Below are 25,897 nucleotides of genomic sequence, written 5' to 3' on the forward strand. Positions count from 1 at the left end.
CATAATAAAAGTGCGTTTCGTTTTGAAGCAAAATCTGCTCTGATTATATCAGATTTGTCACAAAATATAAATATGATTTATTTATTTTGAAAGCCCACTACGATAAATTGAAATTAATCTTGTTTGCGCCAAAGTCTGTTTTCTTCTCTAAATGATAGAAGTGGCTTTTATTTTGGCGATAATTGTAAATAATTTCTTCCAGATTGCCTCTGTTCTAGAAATTCCTCTGCTCGTGCTGACGTGGGATTTTGTTTACATGCTTGTCTTTCCATCTTTTGACCTGCAGGGATCACACTGGATTTTTTTTCTCTCTCTCTTTCAGATTCCACAAATAATTAAATGCTTCAGTTTACTGTTATCTGTGTCTTTGCAGATGATATCAGAACTGTATCCCATTTTTTCTTAACAAATAAAATGTGCAATATACTTTTTTTTTATTTGAGAGTATACATTTATTTATTTATTATTTATTTAGTTTATTTTTTTATTTATTTGTAGATATATATTTTTTGTATTTTTGTTTATATTATTTTTTTTCCTTTTCACAAATACAGAAATCAATGACGTTTTTATCTTTAAAAGTAGGTTGTATTTTTTTGTATTTATATAGGTTTTGTTCAGGGAAATGTCATGAAATGACTCAGTTAATTGGGGAATCCGATGACCGTAAGAAAATCAGACATTCACCACCAATTACTGTTGATTGTCCTCTACGGAGCAGGATTCCTGCGTGTCCTGTGACCTGCTGGCCCTCATCCAGACTGAATGGACGACAGAAACTTTCTTATCTCCTCTGGGTCTCCCCAGACCTCCTTCCTGATGATACAAGACATCCGCTATCAGACCAAAGAGAGAGAGAGTTCAATGTTAAATCAAGCCTATGGACCTCTGCCAAGCAAGTAAGTTGCCAACACTAGATTTCTAAGTAGTACTGGTCATTGCACTGAAAGTTTTACATGGGAAAATGGGAACTGATCTTCATGTTGATTCTTTCACTTTCTAAGCACGTTAAAGGTTATTTATAACACTTCTGCATGATTCTGTAGAAATATTCGGAAGAATTAACAAATAAAGACACATTTCAGTTTGTTTCCCACACCAAACTATAATATATAACTTTAGAAAACGGTAAATGTATATCGTACAAGTTGTATGGACCACCTATTCTTTGGAAGAGCTATGTTAAGATTCTTGTTTTTGTTCCACATGCAAAAAAAAAGAATGACATGAATAATTTTGAGGGCGCTATCTCTTTAAGAATGAGTTTAATTTTAAATAAGGTCATTGTAAATAGACTCTCAGGCGGGGGTTCAGAATATAAGACCCGAGGGTCCACCAAATGCTTCAGGAAATGATGTCTGCTCTCTGCGTTCGCTCTAAGTAGGACAGATCGCGCTGGATTAAGCGTTAATCTGAGTCTGCGGCGCATGCGCACAAAGGCGCGCTAGCGGTCGCGCTGGACAAGGTGCGCGTTGTGGAGAAACTAATCGACCCGGTTTCGAGCTGCGACCACGAATGACGCCCACGGTGAACCTAAAATCTGAGGAGACATCTCGCTGCCAGTGGAGGGTCATTTTCACTTTAGTTTTGAGTGTAATGGAAGATGTTTTCTCAGTTTTATGCAATCACTTGCTCTATCTCCTCTCAAACACGCGATGCGCGCAGATTACGCGCTATTTGAGACTTCAAGAGCGGATTTGAGGAAACTGACGCGTTTACTGAGGTTCTGGCGAAAAAACGTCTTGGTTTAAGGTAGGTTGGGTCTTCTTAAGCAGTTACTACAAGTGTTTCAAATACTAGTAAAACTTTAATCTGACTTTAACCATCAAATGTAGGCTATACTTTCTGACGTTTGTAGGGTTTTTATACTTCACGTCCAAGCCAATGACGTCGAATTGCTAATCTAATCTGTAAGAGATTATTTTATTCTCTGTGACATTTGTTGGCAATGAATACTACAGATTTTCACAAGTAATTTATGTATTTCTTATTCTGTTTGTTATTCGTTTTCTTTTGGCCTATTGTTTTTATGCATTTCCTATTTTGTGTACGTCCTTTAATTGCATTTGAAGTCAGTTTAAAGACATTTTGACATCTAATCTCTTTCTATTAATTAATTTATTAATTTTAATTAAATGAATTCAATTGAACGCAAACTTAATTTATTCATTTCATTATTTATTTCTATGCTTTTATTTGTACATTTACATTAATGTATGTTTTTATGTTTACATTAATTATTGCGATTTATTTGCTTATTCTCTTAGCTAAATATTTGCATTATTTGCCAAAAGCAGTTGCACTATTCTATTCTATTCTATTCTATGTGTGCATTCTTTATTTGTCCATATGATGTGCTATTTATTTGCCATGCTTTTGTGACCCAGTTTTACGCCTCTTTCTATTCTGGTTGGTTGTTCGGGCCTTTGGGCTTCTCAGGATTAGGACAGAAGCCAAAAGAGGTGTCCTACAACAAAAATGGTCCAAAAACACCCTTGAGTGAATTTTCCTCCTCACGCATACTGATCAGCCTCCATATAGATGTTGTCAAGTGCTTTTGTAAAGGACAGATTCGTTTGCACAAACCCGCTGGAATGTTAAATCCACATATTTTCCTGTAGACTTTCTGTCCGATGTTTAAAGAAGCTTTTACCCCATACAGACTAAATATTTAATTCTGTTCAACAAATATCAAGGGACTCTATTTTAATATATATATATATATATATATATATATATACACACACACACATATATATATATATATATATATATATATATATAATGATAGTAAAACACATTAATGGAGTCTTTTGAAAATCAGAGAGATTACAACTGTCCACATTTGCTGTAATCATACAGAACCACAATATATTGTAATCTAATTTAATCTCTGTTGTTCTTCCTCAGATTGAGCCAGATGCTGCTGAAAACTGTGAATCTGGAGGACATCTCGCTGAAAACATCATCATCTCTTTTGTATTAATATTGACAAAGTGATCCATGTTTGTTCTCAGCCTGGATATGCAGACGCATCAGAACCAGACCCGAAGTGTGTCGGCCTGGTCTGGAGTAAACAGGGTCGTTCTGAAGTGATCTACTGAGCCATGCTTTGTAGCCCCCTACATTCCCAAGATGGCAAAATGTGAACTCATTGAATTACAGGACTTGACTCCTGACGACCGCATCGAGTTAGCGCCCCCTAGCGGCCCTCCGCCCACTCTGGAAAGGTGGAGCAAAGAGAAGGTGGTGCGGATGGTGGGGGAGCGCGTGCGTCTGGAGGACCCCGACTGGCTGACATGTAAACCCGGACGGGGTCACGACTTCCAGCCCTGCAGCCAGACGCAGCTCAGCTGGTGCGACCTCTGCGGGGAGTTTATATGGGGCCTGTACAGACAGAGCCTCCGCTGCACACGTGAGTCTTTCACCGAGGACATTTCCACAGGGATATTTGTCTTCTGCTGTGTAAATGTTACTGTCAAGACAATCTGGCCCTCAGAGATCTCAGAGCCAATAGGAAAAGGATGTTTAGGTTGAGAAGATGACAGTTTAGACAGAGTCTTATGTTGGATAGAGATTGTGTGGGGGTGTGTTTGTTACGAAATTTAAGAATTCAAACAGCAAAAGTACAGCAAATAAATAACACAAAAGAATAGAATAGAATAGATTAACCTTATACAGATTAGATGTAAAATTTGTGGAATTGATTTTAATTTGGCAAATAATGCAAATGGAATAAACAAATAAATAAATGTTCTTATAAATGTATGAATACTTACATGCTTAAATGTAAAACTTTGAGTAAAGAAATAAACAAACAATTTCATTAATACATTAATTATGTGTTTGATTGATTTAATTTAGGTCAAATTAATTAGTTAGGTAATAGCATATAGATTAGATGTTAAAATGTGCAACTGATTTCAAATGCAATTAAATAACAGAATAAATAACAAACTGCATAAACAAACCATCAGAATACAGTATAATATAGAAAACGAAGAGCATGAATATCAGAGTATAGAATATTAAATGCATAATTGCATAATTACATAAAGAAATGCCTTAACCACCCAGAACACCCTAGAAATTCCCTGACAACCTTCCAGAATATCTTGTAACCCACATTTTCTTCATAAAATGTAAAGTATAATTTTCTCTTTTTTCTTTCTCTATTTGCCAAAAACATCACATTAAAACTTTCATTAACAGCATGTTTTTACACTTCATAAAACTGTGATTTAAAATGGCTGAGTCAAACAGACCACAGATGAATGACTTATTCATCAAATGACCCAGAACATACATTCACATTACCACCAGGTGGCGCTGTAGATTCATTCATGAGCAAAGCTTGACCCCTCTGTCATATGTTCAGCTTTTTCCTTGCTCTGACTGTAGTGCTGAGAACTGTATTTAACTCTAGAAACAAATACTGGATGTGTGGTTTTGGTTTCTGATTGAATGTTTGTGTCTCTTCAGACTGTAATTACACTTGTCACTACCGCTGTCAACCCTTCATTCAACTGGACTGCAGCTCCCACTGCGACACTGTCAGCGAACAATTGAACTACTGCGAGGACACGATTGAGACGGACACAGATGTGGTGAGAGAACAACTGCTAGAGAGGACAGGTCACCTGTAAATGACACGTAAATCAGAGAGGAAGTTGTTTATGCTTGTGCTAGTGATGGATGCTTCCGTATGGAAGCCCATTTCTGACACATAAGAAAATAATCATGCTCTGGGAAGTCATTATGACAAAAAGTCAAAATTATGACTTAAAATGTCAAAATTATGACAGAAAGTCATAATTATGATATAAAAAGTCGAAATTATGATTTTAAAAAGTCATAATTATGACAAAAAAAAGCATTCTAAAATAGAAACTTGAAATTATGACAGAAAGTCATAATTATGAGATAAAAAGTCGAAATTATGACATACTAAATCATAATTATGAGATAAAAATTATGACAAAATTGACAAAAAGTTAAAATTTTGAGAATATAGTCATAATTATGAGATAAAAAAAGTCAAAACTGACAGTCAAAATTATGACAGAAAGTCATAATTATGAGATAAAAATCGAAATTCTGACTTTGAAAGTTGACATTTTGAAATAGAAAGTCATGATTATGAGATAAATCTCAAAATGATGACAAAACCATTGTAAGATAAAAAGTTGCAATTATGACAGAAAGTCATAATTATAAATTAAAGTTGAAATTTTGACATACTAAATCATAATTATGAGATAAAACGCCAAAATTATGACTCAAGAAGTCGAAATTATGATATAGAAAGTAATAATTATGAGATAAAAAGTCGAAATTATGATTTTAAAAAGTCGTAATTATAACAAAAAGTCAAAATTATGACAGTCATAATTATAACAAAAAAAAATCAACATTATGACATAAAAAGTCAAAATTTTGACAAAATGTCGAAATTATGACAGTCATAATTATGCAATAAAAAGTCAAAATTATACCTGTCATAATTATGACAAAAAGTCATAAAAAGAAGAAATTATGACTGTCACAATTATGACAAATTATAACCTCACAATTTTGACTTTTTATATTGTCATAATTTTGACATTTTAAGTCATTTATTTACTTTTTATCTTATAATTATGAAGAAACTTCACATTTACAAATTTCAATAACACATTGCAATTGTTTTGTAAAAGGTTTTTTATGAACGTTTCAGCTGAGTTTTTGCTGTATTTACACTGTTCTGACCAGCAGAGGTCACCAGCGTGTGGCGTTTCGAGCACTTCGAAACAGTGAATCATTTTGTGTGGCAATTGATTCAAAGTTTCAAAAAGCTTTGTTTCTCTCATCACTAGCATCTTTGCATGCATTCAACTTAAAACATAACTGAAGTAGTTCTGAGGCTGTGTTCAAAATCGCCCCCTATACCCTCATTCACTATTACCTACATTACTCCACTAATATAGTTCTAGAAGGAGTGAATGAAAACGAGTGAGTGAATTCAGGACACTGAGTGTGCCAGAAGAGCTGCCACTTTTGCATAGTTTATGCTTGCTGTTTTATCTTGAACACTGTCATGGAAACTAATGAAACAATTTAATAATCAATTAAAAAGGAATATTACACTGTACCCACATTGGACCAGTGGTTTGGAAAATGGATGGATGGATGATTCAGCTGCGGGCGCCATCTTCTGGTCAGACACGGGAATTCGTTCAGCGCACGACTCTCACAGTGCATTATGGGTATTCTCTAGCAATACATCAGTTGTACACTCGTTATTGCGGTGCATTGTGGGATTGAATGAGTGCACTCGATAACATCCATTATGGTTTTGGACACCACTACAAATGTCTGTCCCCTCAAATAGTGCCCTATGTGCATGGGCATAGGGTGCGATTTCGGACACAGCCTGAGTCTCAGCACGCCATATGCCACCAGTGCTGATTTTATTACCTGTCTTACACATGCAGTACCACACGCAATTTATGACAGCGCCGTGGAGGAGAGGTAGCTTAGCAACCGCACAATAAAGCAGCTGCTCGCTTTTTAACATTTCAAATGTCATGAATAAATACATGACTTTAAAAATATGGAAATTTATTGACCAAATGCGTCTATTTAGAGTAGTATGGATGTTTTTAGTTGATAATTTAAGCTTCTAATCACTGTGATGATCTGTGAAGGACAGATCTGACATTGATTTTCCATGTGTGTGAGTCTTTCTTGAGTAATGATGTGAAAGTGTTATGGGGGAGGGTGGAAGAGCTGACAGCTGGGGAAATGAACCAACGGCGCAGCAGAAGTCAATGGCGCTTCACAATGAACCTTTTACCTAATTACAAATGTGCAAATCATCTTAACCTCTCATTTGGACGTGCAACATTTGCGCAAAGGCCATTATTATACTTTTAATTCTTTTAAATACACACAAGACTTTTCCTAGCATCACATTTAATGCAGACGCACAGACCATATGAAACATTCATATACATGTATATTCTCCTGTGACCCAGCAATTCTTTTCTGTCCACTGTCGTGATATATATTTGCTGCACTTCTTTTCTTTAATTCCAAATTATTTTGTTACTTGGTAATATTGGATATAATTATGATAATAATAGTCATAATAATAATTATTATTATTAATAATATACAATTAATATACAATAATTAATACACAATCTTTTAAATACATTTGAACTATAAATTACTATTATAAATGTACTATTTAAAATATATGTTGTTTTATGTATAACAAACATTACATATTACTGTCATTTTTTGAATAATTATTATATAATTACATGTAGATGTAATTATATTTTCATCTGTCAACTGTAGTGATTTTTATATCGTTTGTTTGTTGCAGTTTTCTGTCATACCAAATGCTTGCATTTTAATCGGTAATACTTCATATATTAATAATAATAATAATAATTATTATTATTATTATTAAATATATATTGTGTATACATAATAGTATAAATATATTTGAAATATATTTATAAAATTACTTACTATTATAAATGTACTATTTAAAAATATATATTTGTATATATATATATCAAATATTACATATTATACTATATGTAATTTTTACAATTATTGTATATGTAGATGTAGATTTGTTTATATTTGTCAACTGTAATGATTTATATAGTTTGTTGCACAGCTTTTCTGTCATACCAAATGCTTATATGTGAATTGGTAACATTTAATATAATAATTATGATTTTTAACATTATTATTAAATATGCATTTTATATACATAATAGTATAAACGTATTTAAATAAATATACTATTTAAAATACATATTTTTACAATTATTATTAGATTTGTTATACCATGAAATGTATATTTATTTATAATTTTATTTGTTAGAAAATATTTAGAAAATAAACGTTTTTAAAAAGCGTATTGTTCTGAAGGATCTCAGGGGAGGAGTCAGGATTGAATGGAGGGAGGAGTCTGCGTGCAGTAAATTCAATCCGAGGGGCGGAGCAAAGCGGAAGGGTGGGGTTTCAAATCACGCCTAACGGTTGCATCCTGGTTGCACGAGGTCAGTCAGACAGCCACATCATCCTCCTCAGACACAGCGGAAACTCTTATACAGTCCCGGTTCGGTTGAGTTCGGTGTGATAATGACGGATTGTGAGTGGTTCGACATGACATGGGGCAGCAGCGCGAGCAGCGGATACTGCAGCCAGAGCGACTCCGAGCACGAGTTCGAGCAGTTCTACACCGCGCGCACGTCACTCAGAAAGACCAAAAAACGCAAAGAAAAAGTAAGACAGTGATAAATGATCATACAAAATACTTTATTAACCTTAAATGTCTTAAAAGGCTTTGTGATTTTTACAGTCCAAGACTGAACTTACCGATCTCTTTCGGTTCGGTCACTTCGGTGTGCCAACAATGCATGTGCGCGTGCGTGCTTATTTTAAATGATGCTTACATGTACTTACAAACTACAATAACTTTTCAGTAATTTATATAATTATTGAAAATCGTAACAAATTATTTAATTTAAGTATTCATTTTTAAATATTTATTGTATTTGTTATATTTTAGATTTAGTTAGTTGTGTTGTGTGTGTGTGTGTGTGTGTGTGGTGTGTGTGTGTGGGTGTGTGTGTGGGGGGGTTTCCTCTTAAGACGATGTCATGCTGAGTAGCACATAACGTCATACAAGTCAAAGCATCCGCAGTCTGTCTCATTATAGCCCATGATCAGTGTAAAAACTTAATTAAAACTTCGTTCCTATTCATGAAGTCATTATTCAAAGATAAAAGTGGACCAGGTTTTTTTTTTTTTAATTATTATTTATTTGCACACAAAAGGGAGCTATAACGCCCCAAATTATACATTATTGGTGTAGTGTGTGTAATATTGTAAATTAAATTTTAAAATATGCATTAATATTTAGATAAAAACAATAATTGTTTATTATTCATTATCTTAAATATTTAATAACTACTTAAATTAACCAGTTAATAAATATTTCATGTTTTTAAATTAAATTTGTATGGTCTTTTAACAATACAAAAAAGTAGAAAACTTAAGATGAAGCCATCTCAAATGATTTAGAAAACTTTTTGTTTTTCCCTACAGATTTGGGAAGAAATCATACTTGTAAAGTATTATAGTTAATGGGGCAGACTGAAAATCTGTTCATTCCTCAGAAACATTCAGAAGCATTTGAAGTGTGAGTGTGTGTGTGTGTGTGTGTGTGTGTGTGTGTGTGTGTGTGTGTGTGTTCCCACTTCCTGTCGGCTATTTCTGGATGAGGGAGGGTTGTTTTCCTGTGGCCCGTGTCTGTGTGGGAAAAGCCATCCAGCTGGATCTGACAGAGTATTTGAAACCCACTTTATGTCTCAGACTGTGATTGTTCTGTTGTACAAACACAATCAGCTGTTGATGTTAAATATAGTTACTCAGTCACATAAAGTCAGGCTGTTTTTGCCAAAGTGCTTCTAAATCTGATTCTTATTGGTTTGAATCTCAGAAAAACCCATAAATATCAGTGTTTAGGACGAATTAGAAAGTTCTTATAAACCTAGGGATACTTCAGCCAGTCTCTCAAGGTTTTTTTGCCTCCCCCTTGTGGTCACGTGATGCATTACACACTGTCCTGTCGTCTGTCCTACAGGATGAGCCGGTCGACTGCAGGAAACCGGAGCTGTCTGTCACTGAAATACAGCAGAAAGTGAAAGAATACAATGCTCAGGTCAACAGTAACCTCTTCATGGTTCTGGTAAGGACACCTATCAGTCTTGAATATGTAAATCTATCAAATAGTTTTGTTTTTTACATTTTAAAATTTGATATATTATCAATAATGCATAATATACATAATATTGTATTTATTTATATATTATTATATTTATTTGTGGTACTTGCATTTGGATAAATCCCTAACCAGAAGAATCATATTTCAGCGTGTCACTCGGTCATGTTTTGCTGAATGTTTTCTTGTCCTCCCCGTCAGAACCGTGATGGATCTTACACTGGCTTCATAAAGGTCCAGTTTAAGCTGGCCCGGCCCGTGTCTCTCCCTCCTTCACGGAGCACGTCCTCCTCCTCGGGATGGGATGGCAGTTGTCGAGAAGACAAAGCACTGAAGCATCGCACCTCATTCTACCTGCCCAGAGACACGGTCAAACACCTGCACATCAGCTCCAACACACGGGCCAGAGAGGTCATTGAAGCACTGCTGAAGAAGTTCACCGTGGTGGACAATCCGGCCAAGTTCTCGCTGTTCGAACGCAGTGAACGGCAGAATCAAGGTGGGGAGACTATCTATACTTGATCTTGACACCTTACCTACGTTGATTCTTATAATAAACAATATATAAATTGTAAACAAGTAATACAATTCATATTGTCTTTCTCGTTTCAGTGTACTTAAGGAAGATGGCGGATGACGAACGTCCACTTTTCCTGCGTCTGTGTGCTGGACCCAATGAGAAAGTCCTCAGTTTAGTACTTAAAGAGAATGAAACGGGGGAAGTCAATGTGAGTAAACGTCCTTCTGACAGGAAGTCACCGTCTTTACGTGGTCATCAAAGAAATCTTTGTCATCAATAATACAATATGTTTTTAACACATTTGAGGTATAAGTATTCACAATATTTTTGGTTTCTTCTTGCAGTGGGATGCATTCAGTTTTCCCGAACTTCAGAACTTCCTGCGCATTCTGCAGCGGGAAGAGGAGGATTATGTCCGGCAGATCGTGCGGCGATACGCCTTGGCACGAGACAAGATGAAAGAAGCTATGAAGAACTTCAGTACGCCTGGCTGAAACAAGCTGCTTTTTATACCTCACAAACAAAAGATAAGGAGAAGGAAACGTACTAAGGACGCTTGTACGCAGCTTATTACTGTTTGAATCCAAAGAGTGTGTGGAAGAACCCTTTGTCCTACTGTGGTAGAGTACATGAGAGGGTTGTAAATGAAAGGGAAATGCAGTGAGAGAGAGAGGAATAGCGTGTGTTAAAGAGTGACTGATGAGCGTGAGAGGAGTGTGACGTTATACTGGAAGAAATGCTGCGGTCGTAGCTGTAGATCCAGTTGTGGAGCGATGTCTTTCCAGTGTGACCGACAGATTATTTGCCTGTGGTGAATGCATATATCAGTGCAGATTAAAGAGTACTTGGAGCACCATTTCAACTTTTAATAGGAATAAAAGGATTATTTTAATGTCTATATTGATATACCACCATGTAGCGATGCAATACTTGTCAGATATTGAAGGACCCATGTATATATTGGATATTTGTTCTAAATTTCTTTGAATAAAAGTAAAATATTTTCCCCCTTTAAAATGACTGTTTTTGTTGTGTGCAAGAAACATTAAATGACAAAAAAACATTTCATTGTTTGAAATGTGTAACATGCATTATTTTGCATTATTCTTATTTTTAATATTATAAACTTTAAGCATTTAAAGGATTAGTTCACCCAAAAAAGAAAATTCTGTCATTAATTACTCAGCCTCATGTCGTTCCAAATCTGTAAGACCTGTGTTCATCTTTGGAACACAAATTAAGATATTTTTGATGAAATCCAAGAGGTATCTGACTCCTCCACAGCAATTTAAAAGGATAGTTCACCCAAAAATTAAAATTCTGTCATCATTTACTTACCCTCAGGTTGTATCAAACCTGTATACATTTTCTTTGTTCTGTTGAACACGAAGATATTTTAAAGAATGTGGGAAACTGAGCAGTTCTGGGGCACCATTGACTTCTATAGTATTTTTATTTTTTTTGTCCTACTAGCGGCCTGGTTACAAACTTTCTTCAAAATATCTTCTTTTGTGTTCAACAGAATAAAGAAATTTTTACAGGTATGGAACAACCTGAGGTTGAGCAAATGATGACATTTATTTTTGGGTGAACTATCCCTTTAACCACCATTTTCAAGATCCAGGAAAGTACTAAAGACAGTTAAAATAGTCCACGTGACTCTTAAGGGTGTGGAACGACATGAGGGTGAGTAATTAATGACAGAATTTTCTTTTTTGGGTGAACTAACCCTTTAAGTAGCTCTTAAAGGAAAGCATTTAGTTTAGATTTTTTAAATAATGTCCTATTTGATAGTTTACAATATGACCAACATGTAATTAAGAGAATACAGATTTTTCATTAGAGGTCAAATTTTTTTATGCTTACTTGTCTATTAAATTATGCAAACCATAAATTAAATTTGTAGCATCTGTATGATATATTGTTTTGAAATGCCATTGTTGGGTGCTATTCATATGGTAAAATATATTATTTGTCTAAAAATCCTTAATAATGACTTTAATCAAATAAAAAGACAAGCTACAAAAATATGAAATAAAATAATATGGCAATAAAAATTTGACTGGAAAAAAATAAATTAAAGACTTTTATTCTATAATAAAACTTTTATTCTATCCATTCTTTTCACCGAAGAGTGTCCATGTATTTCCGTCTTTACAGGAGCGGCTGAGAGTGTCTTGATTCACTGTTTGATCTGCTGCGGTTCGTTTCTGACTTTACACACTCAATAAATCTGTTCAAAGCCGCTGTAATTCGCATTATATCATCTGATCTGCTTCATTTAACATCAAGAGACTGTATTCAAGTAAGTGTCAGCATTATAAATATGAATAATATTGTGTTATAGACACAAACGTTGTAAGACATTATGATGATGTTAGCTGTATTAGCATGAAAGCTACATCAATTTAGACAATTGGAAAATAAAATAATTAAACTGAATGTTATTAAATAATAACAATACTTATGTAAAATCTTTTTAGTAATAAAATATAATAAAATGGACTCTTGTCACACAATCTGTATTGTTTTAAGATGCTACATGCTATTGCTGAAGTTAAAATCTCTGTTACATAAATTATTGTTCAAAATGTCAATTTTTAAAGAACGTAAAACAGAATTTATGATGGATTTGGTGTTTGACTTGGTGGGAAAGCACAGATCACAAATTTCCCATGTCATAAAAAGTAGCCATATTTTATTATGACTGACATTATCAGATTCATGATACCAATATGTAAATATTTAACAGTATGAGTCAAATAACCGGTTGTTCTTTTGTCCTTCGAAGCTGTACGTCTGTCCCAAGTGTGACCCGACCAGGAGGAGAATGTTCTGCGGCCCATGATGGGCGGCAGCGGGTCTAAAGGTAAAGGGTACTGGCCGTTCTCTGGTTCGGGTAGCGGGGATGAACCTGCCAAAGACGGCCAAGAGCAGAGCCTGGCCAGGGTACGGAGCATTCGAAATGCGACGCCTTTCGTGTTTACCAGGAGGAGGTAAATATAGCCACAGCCCCTGGCATGCAACTTGATTTCAGACAGCATAACTCAACCGCTGTGCCAGTTACACTAAGAGAAGGAACAGATGCTCTGAAAAACACACATTCTTGTGTTTCTTAGCAGATTTCGAAAGTACTGTTTTCAAAGTATTTGAGTCATTGAGGTAATTTCACCTTTAGTGTTAACTAAAGGATAAAGTCCAGTCCGTACGGTACATAATAGCAAAATAGACTGTAACAGGTCTTGTGTTTTGCAATAATGAATGGCTGACTGTATGTTATTCCTCTTATTACCAAATAATATACACACATATTACATTTTAATGACAATATATAAACACATTTGTTCACAGAATGCCAAAAGGGACCAATTACAATCAAGTGTTCTATTCACACACCTGTCCAGTCCAGTCCATCCCATCCAGTATTCCACCAGGAGAAATCTGGTCACCCTAACGATAACTATAAATTTTTAATAATCATCCTAATTTTGAGAATAGGGAAGTCGACACCACAACTTTAAATTGTTAGTTCACCCAAAAATGAAAATAATGTCATTAATTACTCACCCTCATGTCGTTCTACACCCGTAAGACCTTCGTTCATCTTCAGAACACAAATTAAGATATTTTTGATAAAATCCGATGGCTCAGTGAGGCCTCTGTTGCCAGCAAGTTAATTTACACTTTTAATGCCTCGAAAGGTACTCAAAACATATTTAAAACAGTTCATGTGATGAGAGTGGTTCTACCTTAATATAATAAAGCGACAAGAATACTTTTTGTGTGCCAAAACCCCCCCAAAATAACGACTTTTCAACAATATCTAGTGATGGGCGATTTTAAAACTGCTTCATGAAGCTTCGAATCTTTACTAATCTTTTGTTTCCAATCAGTGGTTCGGATCACGTATCAAACTGCTGAAATCACGTGACTTTGGTTCTCGGAACCACTGATTCGAAACAAAAGATTCGAAGCAGTGTTTTATAATCGCCCATCACTAGATATTGTTGAATAAAGTTATTTTGTTTTGTTTTTTTGGCGCACAAAAAGTATTCTTGTCGTTTTATAATATTAAGGTTGAACCACTGTACTCACGTGAACTGATTTAAATATGTCTTTAGTAGCTTTCTGGGCATTGAAAGTGTAAATTAACTTGCTAGCAATGAAGGCCTCACTGAGCCATTGGATTTCATCAAAAATATCTTAATTTGTGTTCTGAAGAGGTCTTACGGGTGTGGAACGACATGAGGGTGAGGAATTAATGACAGAATTTTAATTTTTGGGTGAATTAACCCTTTAACGATAATGACACACATGAATGATATTGTTGGAATCACTTTCAAAACTTTTTTTTTTTTTCCAACTAATGAATAATAAAAACGTTTACAGCCAATCAGAAGCCATCCTGGTTTAATGAGCATTTAATCCTGCAGACAACAAAACTGCACTGCGCGCTTATAAGCAGAACTTATTGTGCGTTGATGTTGACTTTAAAATAGTTATCTTTAGGGTTCTCGTTCTTGGTGTGAATGGGCATTTAGACTTGTGTAAAAAGGTATTGAATTTTGCATATGTATGTGTTTTGTTTTTTTTTGTTTTTTTAAGCTCTTTGTACTTCGATGAGGACGGTGACCTGGCCCATGAGTTTTATGAAGAAACGGTAGTAACGAAAAACGGCCGTAAGAAAGCCAAACTAAAACGAATCCACAAGAATCTCATACCTCAGGTTAGTCAGCATGGGAATGTTTTGATAACATTTTCTACATGTTTTCATTAGACTGAATTTTAATGATGAGTCTTTGAATATTCATGATTACTAGAATGTTATTATTGGGAATTTTTCCATAGGGAATCATCAAGTTGGATCACCCTTGTATCCACGTTGATTTTCCGGTCGTCATCTGTGAAGCTTGATGCCGTCGGTGACCTCCTGTGAAGATTCCGTCCTCCCTCATTTTCCTCCCGACCGCTGGATCCTGGACACGCTTGCTGTGAAGCGCCCCCGTGAGTTTGGGAGGGCTCGACGCGTGTATGTGGAATCCCGGCAAACAGGCCGCGAGATGTTCTGGCTGTCTGCCTGAGAAGAGGCTGTGGCCTGGCAATGATGTCCTGACTCTTTTCGTTTTCTTGTAATCCTCCACATGTGCGTCTTGAAGACTATTATGGGCTGTATGGCCAAGACACTAAGTGTGGTTTGTATATGACTGTATGGCTGTTTGTTTGTTAGTATATGACCATAGAAATAGAGAATATTTAGCGATGTTTGACTTTTATCTGGAGCACATCATGAAGGACTTTGGAGGACCTTCTAGAACGTTCTGTTTAGAATTCCGAAGAAGTTCTAGAAGCCCTCAGAAAGATCAGGTTGCATTTGAACGCTTTAATCAGCGGACATTGTATAACAAGCAGAGCTTCGCAGATCGTCAGGATGCGATGTTCGTAGAGGTAACGCAGTTAGGGTTAGTACAAAATAAGTAAAACTACAGCCTGAATTTTGCATGTAGTTCCTATAGACCTGATTCTGCTTTATTTTCAGCCAGTAGGAGATAATCAATGGCTGTTTACTATGCTGTGATTTGTTTGTATGCTGATTGGATGATGGAATTGCTGCCGCTCCTTGATTGGACAGTTGAGGCACTGACTGACACAGTTATGACAGTCACTGTGAGAAGCCCCGCCCCCCCCTCACTGTTGTGGCAGTCTTTATTTATTACAGTTGAAATGACCAGTTGGCATTAAAGAAAATACCACAATATACATGCATATCAAACCGTGTTTGTCTGTTAATTTGATATTAAAACTGAATATTAAGTGGGAATTAACTGATTTTACTCATGTGGATTTGATTGGAAAATGAGGGCTAAATCTTTTTTTGTTGTTGTTCAACACAATCTTTTAAATTGATATATTATTAATATATTAATTGTCTAAAAAAATATTTTTATGGTTTATTTTTTACTGTTTAATCCATAAAATGAAGTGACGTCATTTGGCATGACGTAATTGTAAGTAAACCTTCTCAATCCGTTTTCTTTTCTTCTTTTTTTTTCTTTCTTTTTTTTTATCACAAATAACATATTTGATTGTATCAGTGTTGGGGAAAGTTACTTTTAAAAGTAATGCATTACAATATTGCATTACTCCTTAAAGTAACTAATTGCATTACTTATTTAGATTTTTATGGAGAGTAATGTTACGTTACTTTTTGCATTACTTTTTCTCACCTGGGATTGCTTGTTTGTTTTTTTTATAACAAAAAAGGCCTATACATTTGCCGAAAAATAGAGCCTTTCACGCCAAAACTGATATGAATAACCTCCAGGCTGAAGGAAATGCAAATTCACTCCTGTACAGTAGAGGGCGCAACTCAAACAAACCTTTCAGCTGTGCTGCCATACTGGATTAAGAAGAATAGAGTACCTCAAGGATGACGTGTTTTTGTAGGCAAAACCCAGAAGCGAGTTTGCATTTTAGGACTTCCGGTTCCATCGCCCCGAAGTCAATGGGTTTTCTGAATGGGATTTTGCTAAATCGCCTGAAATAAGGCCTGTGGTTAACAAAGCCTCTAAATATTTTCACATTTTGATCTATAACATAAAACACACCAGTTAGAACCCACTTGTGATTTTTTTTAAACCTTTATTGTGTCTTAAAAACGGCGGTTGCTAACAAATTGCTAAAAGGGACTACTTCCTTTGGCGGGGACTTTAGACGTCATCATGACAAACAGGACATTTGGACAGCATTTCTCATGAAAAAGTGGATAAGTATTCATACCCAGCGCAGATCATAATCAGTGAGCATGTTTTTAAATAAAGTTGTTTTTTAAATAAAGTTTGAGGAAGCTTGGTGGTGGTGACGTTGATCCGCGACCATGGTGTGCTGTAGTCCGTTTATAGCCTACTGTTAGCTTTTTATATCTGACGACTTTATTTAGGCTTCAAAATGTATAAATGTTGTGTTAACTTGTAAAGATTATCTTGATAGACAAAACGTGTAAGTGTCATAACCCTTTGTTAAACACAGAGCTTATTTTTTGAGATTTTCCAAAAGTCTATGGGAAAAATGCATAGGCTTTCGATCGAGGGAACCCGTGCGCCGCTAACTTCCGGGTTGGCCTACAAAAACACGTCATCCCTGAGGTACTCTATAGGAAAGAGGAGAAGAAAGTTCAATGCTCTTGCTTCAGCCATAAAATAAAAAATAAAACACAAATGTGATGTTTATCTAAAGTCGTTTTTGTTTATTAGTATGGTTGAATATTGTCATCGAATGTCAGCAGCAAAGACATTATAAATGAGATTAAATACATAAAGTATATTTGTTTAATTATTGCAGGTTTGTGCTGTATTCTGAGATTGCATTTCGCTGTTTTTATTCATTTACCCTCAACACTGGATTGTATTTGTTGAGACTGACTATTCAACTCTGTTACAGAAGTCATTGCAAAAACTTTTTTCCCCTCATAACCACAAACCAACATTTGTTTTCAAACAAGCTAGTCTGTTCCCCATTTTATCACAAGAGGAGCACTGCCAGAGCCCTACAAAATGACCTCAAGCAAGCTACTGGTGTGCATGTTTCTGACCAAACTGTCAGAAACAGATTTCATTAGGGTGGCATGAGGGCCCGACGTCCTCTAGTGGGACCTTTGCTCACAGCTCAGCACCGCGAAACTCAATTAGCATTTGCCACAGAATTGGCAAGTCCACCACTGGCACCCCGTTGTCTTCACGGATGGGAGCAGGTTCACACTGAGCACTTGTGATCCAGCCCTCAGATAGCAATATGAATAGAGGAAGTGGCTCGTGACCAAGATTGTGTTATATGGCCGCGGTAGAAACCACCCAGGGGGTGACGCGACACATTTTGGTGCCCAACGTCTAGTGTTGAATTTAGGTGGCTAAGGGAAACGGTCTACCTTTTGTGTGTGGATAGTTGTTTCAAATAGGATTGCTAAGGAAACGAAGTAGAGGGCCCCTCGGACAGAGCGCAACTAGAACTCTGCTGATCGAGACTACTTAGGGCGTTTGACGCAAGTCTATTATTTGAAAGCCTCATTAGTGTGACTATAAAGGTAAAACTATCTATTGTGCTGGTGGGACCTGGATGGCAAAGGTAAAGACCAGAGGGTCAGAAGGCTGTTACAGGAAGGCAGCCTGGAGGATAGGCAAATACAGAAGGCTCTTGAGACCAGAGCAGGTACCTTGGTTAATGGTCTGTGTGGTATTTGTCTGGCCAGGGCCCCTGAGGCAAAGGGGATCCTGATGTGTGCATGTTACTTAAAAGACTCAAGAGGGTCTACACTCAGTGTGGCATCACCTCCTTGTTGAATGGAATAGATAATGTCATATGTAATTGATGCAAAAACTTGAGATAAATGAGATCCAGGCAGTCCAGAAATGATTATGTCAGAGATCAAATTTGAATAAGGAATAACAAATTTATTAATTAAAAATTATAGGGACAAATTAATTAAGTAATTAATAGTTAATAATAAAATCTAGAGTATTGTATCTGATAGATGAAAATGAAGATCAGAATATAGAGAAAGAAGGAACAAAATTAAGACATTTGCAGAATGAAATGAGAGGCAGAAGAGATGCGAGAAGCAAAAAGAGCAAAGAAAAAGCAAAGAAAAGCTAAACTATCAAAGACCCAGTCCGTTTTATACCATAAGCACAGGAAAATAAAAAAAGGTCAGATTTATCCATTATGTCATAGTTGGTGTAACAGCTAGGTCAGAGTGACTCATCAAATGTTAAAGATAGATGAAAATAGATACAAAACATGTTGTTTTGACAATTTTGCAGATCTTGCATTATCACATGTCTCCATATTTTGATACAAAGGTACATCAAGTTTAAATGAGCAACTAATTCTGAAATCATCGCTTCTGCAGTACTTGGCAGGCGTCCAATATCTAACCACAAACGTGTCAACATGACCTGTCGCATTGGAACACTTTGAAGAGCAATTGAATATAGCAAGCATACATACTGTTAAATATAAAAGAATAATAACCATAAAGGAGTACAATAAAGAGTAAATACTTGAAAATATGATGAGGATTAATATATGGAGTAGGAGTGCATGAATATATGAAATCAAAGATAATGTTGAGAAATCATAAGCCATAAATGATTAACATGAAATATGAATAAAATGCATGAATATGAATATTGACCATTTTGGATCCACCAGTAATGTAATTTAATGTAGGACTTAAAGATGAGAAATGAAACTGAAAACTAAGAAAGGCCGAGTAGAGGGGAGTGTGCAGAAAGCGGAGGTGCAAGCACTGTTGGAGGGTATGGTCCTATGTGAGCAGCTTAAGATCAGAAGCTATAAGGTAATCCTGGATAGTTATTATTGCTACCAGGCCTTGACGGATGACTTAAGTATATGGATTGAGAATGGATTCAGGACAGCAAAAGGTAAAGCCGTGAGTCATGAAGGGGAATGGCTGAAAATAAATGAGCTAAGACAAAAAGCGAGTATAGAAGTGCATCATCAAAAAAGTCATGTAAAAAAGGGAGATTATTGGAAAGGAAACAGCGAGGTAGATAAGTTGGTACAAAGTAGGAGGTTAGTGGTGATAGGGGCTAAAGATTGGGAAATGAATGAGTCAGGAAAGGTTGTGTTACCGGAAGCATTAAAAGAAGAATTGGTTATTAGAATACATGAAGAGATAGGACATGCATCAAGGGATCAAGTAAAAAAAAAGGTGATAGACACAAGTAACATAGCAATTGTAATATGTAAAAATGCAAGTAATATGTTAACGCAAGTAGAAGCCACATGTGCGTGAATGAAGAGATAAAGTGCGTCAAAAGAGAATATAAATACAGGGGCCTTTATAGCTCTCTGTGCAGTGGTGTAGTTTTGCTGAAGAAAGAAAGAGCATACAAGCAAGCAGCAAGCGGAAGCCAGCGCAAGACCACAACCCTCAGAAGATCAAAGAAGACACCTGATTTTCTTAGAGAGAACAGTAGAGAAGAGGGTAAGCTTTAAAATGTAATTATTTACCTGGCCCATGGAACTTCCAGCTTAGCTGGCATAGAGTGGCGTATTTAGCTTTTGCCTTTGCAAGAAATAATAAAATGAGAATGAGGACTGCCCTCAGACTCTGATAGTATTGTCTCAGTCTGTTTATTGTTGTAGAGTGAAATCCATTTGGAGTATCAAAAGTTGACTGTCTGGAAAAGATAGATTTTTATAAAGATATCCCGACGGACTTTACAAAGTCAGTCATGGTTGCCAACCAGTCGCAACAGAGTGGGCCGTGGGAGTGCATTAGCGGGCATAGCTGTCCTCTGAGGGTGAAGAGCCAGCTGTGGTGCACTGAACGGAAGGCTAACCCACCCCACCCAGGTAGGCTTGGTTGATATCTGGACCGTAGGCCTAGGAGGTACGGTAGTGATCAGAAGTAGACCCTGAGATAATATAATCTAAGAAGAAAATATTATACGCCTACCTGACTCCTCCTGAATCTATAAAGGTAAACCTTTTACAGGAGTTGAGTAATATGAATAGAGGAAGTGGCTCGTGACCAAGATAGTGTTACGTAATTTTGTTCTTAACAAATTATAGAATTTATATAAAGATTTTCAAATTGAATATTTCATTCATTGAGATCCAATATGTGATTTAAGTTTTCCCTTCATTTTTTGAGCAGTGTAGTTTGTAAATTTAGTGGTCTAGAAAGTAGATTTAATGTGGTCTAGAGTCTAGATTTTGACATGATCCTGCTGAATATTTTACCCTGTTTAACCACAAGGGGAGTAAAACCAATGTGTGTGTGTGTGTGTGTGTGTGTGTGTGTGTGTGTGTGTGTGTGTGTGTGTGTGTTTCCCTCGTCTGTTTAGTTTAATTAACTTCCATCCACAACACGACAAAATTGAATACTTTAAGCTATTTTATCTCTCTGCCAGTCGACTGTCTTTCCCTCCTGCAGTCTGTTTTCCCCCCACTGTCCTCTAATTGAACTCTTGTTCTTTCCACAACTCTTTGTTCTTTCAACTCCACCATGGCTTTGTTTCCTTCATCTTCCACACAAAAACAAAGGAGCAGACAATGTTATCTTCTACTGTGGGAATCATTTATCATCACGAGGAACGTGTTCCAGTATTGCTAATCTCTTAACTGGACAAAGGCGCTTGCGGAAACACAGGACAATCTTTTTGACCTGAGCAAAGCTGAATTATAAGGATGTTTACCAAGTCATCACTATTATTATTGTTCATTCTTTGGGTTAGTGATTTGAACAAACTGTTAACATTAAGTATTATACTTTGCGGTGCAAGTTGTCCACCAACATTTGTGCTATTATGAGCTTGTTCTATGTGGTCTAACTTACAGATAATAAAATGAGCAAATAAATCCCGTCATATAGACTCATGGGTGGGATTTATTGAGTCGGGCCAGAAAACAACCACCTAGCATCCTCTCAGGACCAGCTAGTAACCGCACAGCGTTGTGCTGATAACCTTTCAACACTTTAGCAACCAAATAGCATCTTTAGCATTTCTTTAAGAAAGTGTGAAGATCCTAATTTTGTATGACAGTGATGTTGTCATGATTATCACTGCTGTAGAAGTCTGCATTCCATATCCGTGATTCCATCTTTAAAGAACCACGGTCTCACACCCACCCATAATCCTAATTGTGACTTTTATTCCCGCTTGGTTTTCTGAAGACTAGCTGTGATTTCCTTGGAGAGACCAAAATGAGCTGTGATAGCTTTTAGCTGGTGTGCCTGCAGACTTGTAATCTTTATCATATGAGTTACTCAAACTGCTTCAGTGCATATGAAACAATTTTATATCCCAAATCTGCAATCAAAACTCCCACGTTAAAATCGGCTCTTCATTCATTTCAGCTGTGCAGCTGCATTTAGCATTAGCAGAAAGTTCCAGTGGCTTCCAGCTTAGATTTGTGTTAAATTCCAGACCAGTGTTAATGTGCGCACAACTGATATGTACACTGTGGGTATGTTTGTAATTGAATACTAACATACTACTCATGCTATTTTGTAGTTTTAGTATTTTGTAGTACACTCTAAAAAATATTAGTTCTATTTACTTAAAAAAAAAAATATATATGGTAACAATATTAGGCTACACATGATATTTTTTGAGTAGTGTTTAAAGCTTGATTTCTTTAATGGAATCTACTTGAATAAATCATGTAAAATCCCCAAAATAATTTAGTCTGACACAACTAATTTAATATTTTTAGTTAAATATTTTAGATATTTTAAGTTGACTCTCAAACGGATGTGATTTAGAGTAAGAAAAGAAGAAAATGTAATGAAGCATGTAGCTGGCACCCCTAAACTCAACCGTGAAATGGAGCGTGAGCTTATTGTACTAATTTGTAACCAATTTGCCAAAATATAAAACAGTCATGAGACTGTGTTGAGTGTGCAGTATACTAGTATTTTTTGGTATGCAGTGTGCTTTATCTATTCCATTTACTGTATCCCACAATGCGATGTGTTCGATTTGACCTTTGATGGGATATCAACCTTTTTGACTTTCTATTGTTAAAGTAGATTACTATAAGTGAATACTTTTCACACAAAATTGGATTTAAGATGCAAATTATATTAAAACTTATTTCAGAAATGAATGATACATGGACATCGCTCACTGAATTAGCCATTTTGGAAGAGCATACTACATACTATTTCTGTATTATATATAATGTCAAGTGTTACTACAGTTTGAAGCATTTATTATTGCATACTGCACACTATTTTACATATTATTTAGAAAAATAGTAGGCAGTTTGCAAGTATTCTATTTCATTAAACAAGCAATGTTTGAAATACACACTGCACACAGTTTCAGATACTATTTTTAATAGTATGTAGTATGCAGTACTCCAGTATAATATTTCCGAACATATAGCCATTGCAAGTGTGTGCAGGGCTGATCCATCAATGCGGGCTGGTCCTCTACTTAATTGCTTTCAGATGATTCTCAATAATTGAAACCTCAGGCAACAGCGTTCATGTATTTCAAATATTTAGCCATTCGAACAGGAATGTTCTAAACTCTCAGTTGTGCCATAAATGTTCCTTTAGCCTATAAATTTTGCTTTATGGTGAGTTCGTAACATAGAAAATAAACATCCCCAAATGCCTCTTTTTTCGTAATGGGTTTGTTTAAATTTCATGCAACCCTAATCAATGACGTGTCCTTGGGCACCATGATGGTTCTCCCGTTATTGACGCACGGCAGCGTTGGAATCTTGCTGTGCCAGGAGTCCCTGTCCTGCTGGTGCCCATGACCTTCCTTCCCTTCCGAACAGTTCCGTGTCCTAACCAACAGAGTCATGGGGCCCGGGAGAGGAATAGGCTGATAAAGAGGAAATACTCATCCTGTACCCATCCCGTTCCCATCCCGTTCACTGACACAGGAAACACAGGTCAGCGAAAGTGTGTGTGACTTTAATTAAAGAGATCACTCAAAACTCTTACTCAATTTTAGGCCAGAAATGTTTGGCCAGTGCATTATAATCATGCATATCTAGAAGTATTTGTGTTCACATACTTGCATTGGGTTTATTGTAGGATTAACTCATGCTAGTTGACTGAAATGTTTCCCTTTTTTCATGGAGCACAAGACTGTCCAGGCTGCTTTTCTCCATACTAAAACAAGATGACAAATAATAGGAATAAATAAATCTTAATTGTAATATTTAATTATTAATAATAATTGTTGGGTGTACTTTTACTTTAAGAAACAAAAAATGACCAGTGGTTCTTATATGTCAGTTTCTGTCAGAACAGCATGAGTGCTTATAATCAGATTTCAATGTTTTCTTATCCATTTTTCAATAAAGCTTCATGTTATTGCTGAGCTTTAGGGTTTTATGGATTCAACCTCTCTCTTGTTTTTACTTACATGTCTCTGTTCTTTGCTTTCTCTGCAAAATACCCAGAAAGCAGCTCCTGAGTCAGCAGAGAAGAGGAAACAAGAGAAAGGCAGTTCAGCTGTGTTTACTGGCTTCGTCAAACACGACAATCGCTTCGCTCAGACATTGGAGGTCAGTTATCGATCTTCTGATTAGCGAAGACAGAGCTGATTGATTTGTACTCAGGGATTCATCACTCTAAACAAGCCTTTCAGACTCCACTGATGTCATTGTTTAAATGGCGAGCTAAAATTTGTTTTGGAGCTTTTGTGCTATGGACATGAATGATACTTCACATTGTGTGGCTTGTTAGTTTTCTTCTTGGCTTTTAATTTTCAGTCCAGCAACTGATAAAATGAGTATTTTTACCACCCCAAGCACACTAGCAGCTACATTGCAACACACTAATAACCTCTCAGAACAGCCTAGCTACTCCATAGCAATGAGCTAAATTCACCCAGAGCCCCTTAGAAATACACAGCAACACCCTGGCATTGTGGTGGTGAGTTTAGCAAATCAAATATTTAGAAAACATAAGCCAATTGTTAGAAGCCATTCAAACAGAATGTGAGAAAAACACAAGATGAGGGCAGTGGAATGGGAAAAACGCAAAGTCTCGAGCTTCTTTTAACTTGATTTCCACATTTAGTGTTGCCAAATCTGCAGTTTTCCTTCGGAATTCCTGCGGAATACTTTTAAGTTGTTGCCACTGGTTCAAATTGGTTTCCGCAGGTTGATTTTGTACGATTTCGGTGCTCTAACACCCCCAAAACACCCCCCAGCCCTGACATACAAATTCAGTGGAGAATTCAGCTGCCCAACGGAGAAAATCGCACTGGGATATTTTTTCGCTACTTAAAAGACACAAATGCAGTGGTCAGAGATGTGTCTAGCGCATGTTTACATAAACAATAGAAAAGCAGCTTCTACAGTTTTAACAATCTGTATTTTATGGTATGTTTTAAAAAGTAAAAGTGTAGTCACGTTAGTGAAATTTCTGTGAATTTTTGTGCGCAAAGAAAGTCTTTATTGTCACTATATTGTCAGTATAGTGTAGCAATTGTATGAAGCACAAACCAAGCAGCTTTCTGTTGGCAGAACCGTGTGACAAACTTCAACCCATTGCGAAATCTACATGGGAAAATCTTTCGCACTCTCGCAAAAATTCCCGTTCCCGTTGATTCCTTGAATTTGCAGAAAATCTGCAGAACAACGGTAAATGTGACTGCACCTTAAGGCCTTACTTTTGCTGGCTCTTTTTCCTCTTCCTAAGTAGTTTTGGACTTATTATATACTGACACCTAATGGTGTGGATGCATTAAGTTTTTGCTTTTATATTTTGTTATATGATCTCGATGAGGTACCCCCCCCCCTCCCCCCTTTATTAGACATTTTTATCTAAAGTGACCTAAAATGTATTGAATATACATATTTTTAATCAGCATTTGTCCCCCCGGGAATGATACCCATGACTTTGCTTATGCCGTATTCAACTATATTTAAGTACTATTCATTTCTTTAGTTATAAATCTTTTTAATTAGCATTCTCACCTCTATCTCTACCACCATTTCCCATTTCATCACTTTTACAGAGATTTATTCATCTTATAATGTAAATTCTGCTTGGATTCTTCTAGATCACCTTGGCAACCAGAACCAGGGGC

At 36.2% G+C, this 25,897-nt stretch overlaps 2 protein-coding genes across 3 annotated transcripts; both read left to right on the forward strand.

The window, feature by feature from the left end:
• Window positions 1-1,446: 1,446 nt before the first annotated feature.
• On the forward strand, window positions 1,447-11,327 carry rassf1 (Ras association domain family member 1). Of its 2 annotated transcripts, XM_051908356.1 has the most exons (7): window positions 1,447-1,752; window positions 2,911-3,415; window positions 4,483-4,607; window positions 9,653-9,757; window positions 9,992-10,289; window positions 10,403-10,518; window positions 10,655-11,327. In XM_051908356.1, the coding sequence occupies exons 2-7, from the start codon at window positions 3,136-3,138 to the stop codon at window positions 10,802-10,804; spliced, it is 1,074 nt and encodes a 357-aa protein (XP_051764316.1). In that variant the 5' UTR covers window positions 1,447-1,752; window positions 2,911-3,135; the 3' UTR covers window positions 10,805-11,327. The 2 variants fall into 2 exon arrangements, with proteins under 2 accessions (XP_051764316.1, XP_051764318.1); XM_051908358.1 differs by lacking the exons at window positions 1,447-1,752; window positions 2,911-3,415; window positions 4,483-4,607 and adding an exon at window positions 8,014-8,289.
• Window positions 11,328-12,418: 1,091 nt separating this feature from the next.
• On the forward strand, window positions 12,419-16,080 carry tusc2b (tumor suppressor 2, mitochondrial calcium regulator b). The gene is made up of 4 exons (XM_051910905.1): window positions 12,419-12,615; window positions 13,102-13,306; window positions 14,916-15,036; window positions 15,159-16,080. The coding sequence occupies exons 2-4, from the start codon at window positions 13,155-13,157 to the stop codon at window positions 15,222-15,224; spliced, it is 339 nt and encodes a 112-aa protein (XP_051766865.1). The 5' UTR covers window positions 12,419-12,615; window positions 13,102-13,154; the 3' UTR covers window positions 15,225-16,080.
• The last annotated feature ends 9,817 nt before the right edge of the window (window positions 16,081-25,897 follow it).

The sequence above is a fragment of the Ctenopharyngodon idella genome, chromosome 10 (genome assembly GCF_019924925.1).
Source record: "Ctenopharyngodon idella isolate HZGC_01 chromosome 10, HZGC01, whole genome shotgun sequence".
In the NCBI taxonomy this organism is placed as follows: domain Eukaryota; kingdom Metazoa; phylum Chordata; class Actinopteri; order Cypriniformes; family Xenocyprididae; genus Ctenopharyngodon; species Ctenopharyngodon idella.

Bases quoted from the DNA above. Each gene is read 5' to 3' on its own strand.
- tusc2b (XM_051910905.1), top strand. From the start codon at position 13,155: ATGATGGGCGGCAGCGGGTCTAAAGGTAAAGGGTACTGGCCGTTCTCT. The intron at 13,307-14,915 runs GTAAATATAGCC...TGTTTTTTTAAG, and splicing joins TTCGTGTTTACCAGGAGGAG to CTCTTTGTACTTCGATGAGG. The intron at 15,037-15,158 runs GTTAGTCAGCAT...ATTTTTCCATAG, and splicing joins ACAAGAATCTCATACCTCAG to GGAATCATCAAGTTGGATCA.
- rassf1 (XM_051908356.1), top strand. From the start codon at position 3,136: ATGGCAAAATGTGAACTCATTGAATTACAGGACTTGACTCCTGACGAC. The intron at 3,416-4,482 runs GTGAGTCTTTCA...GTGTCTCTTCAG, and splicing joins ACAGAGCCTCCGCTGCACAC to ACTGTAATTACACTTGTCAC. The intron at 4,608-9,652 runs GTGAGAGAACAA...TCTGTCCTACAG, and splicing joins TTGAGACGGACACAGATGTG to GATGAGCCGGTCGACTGCAG.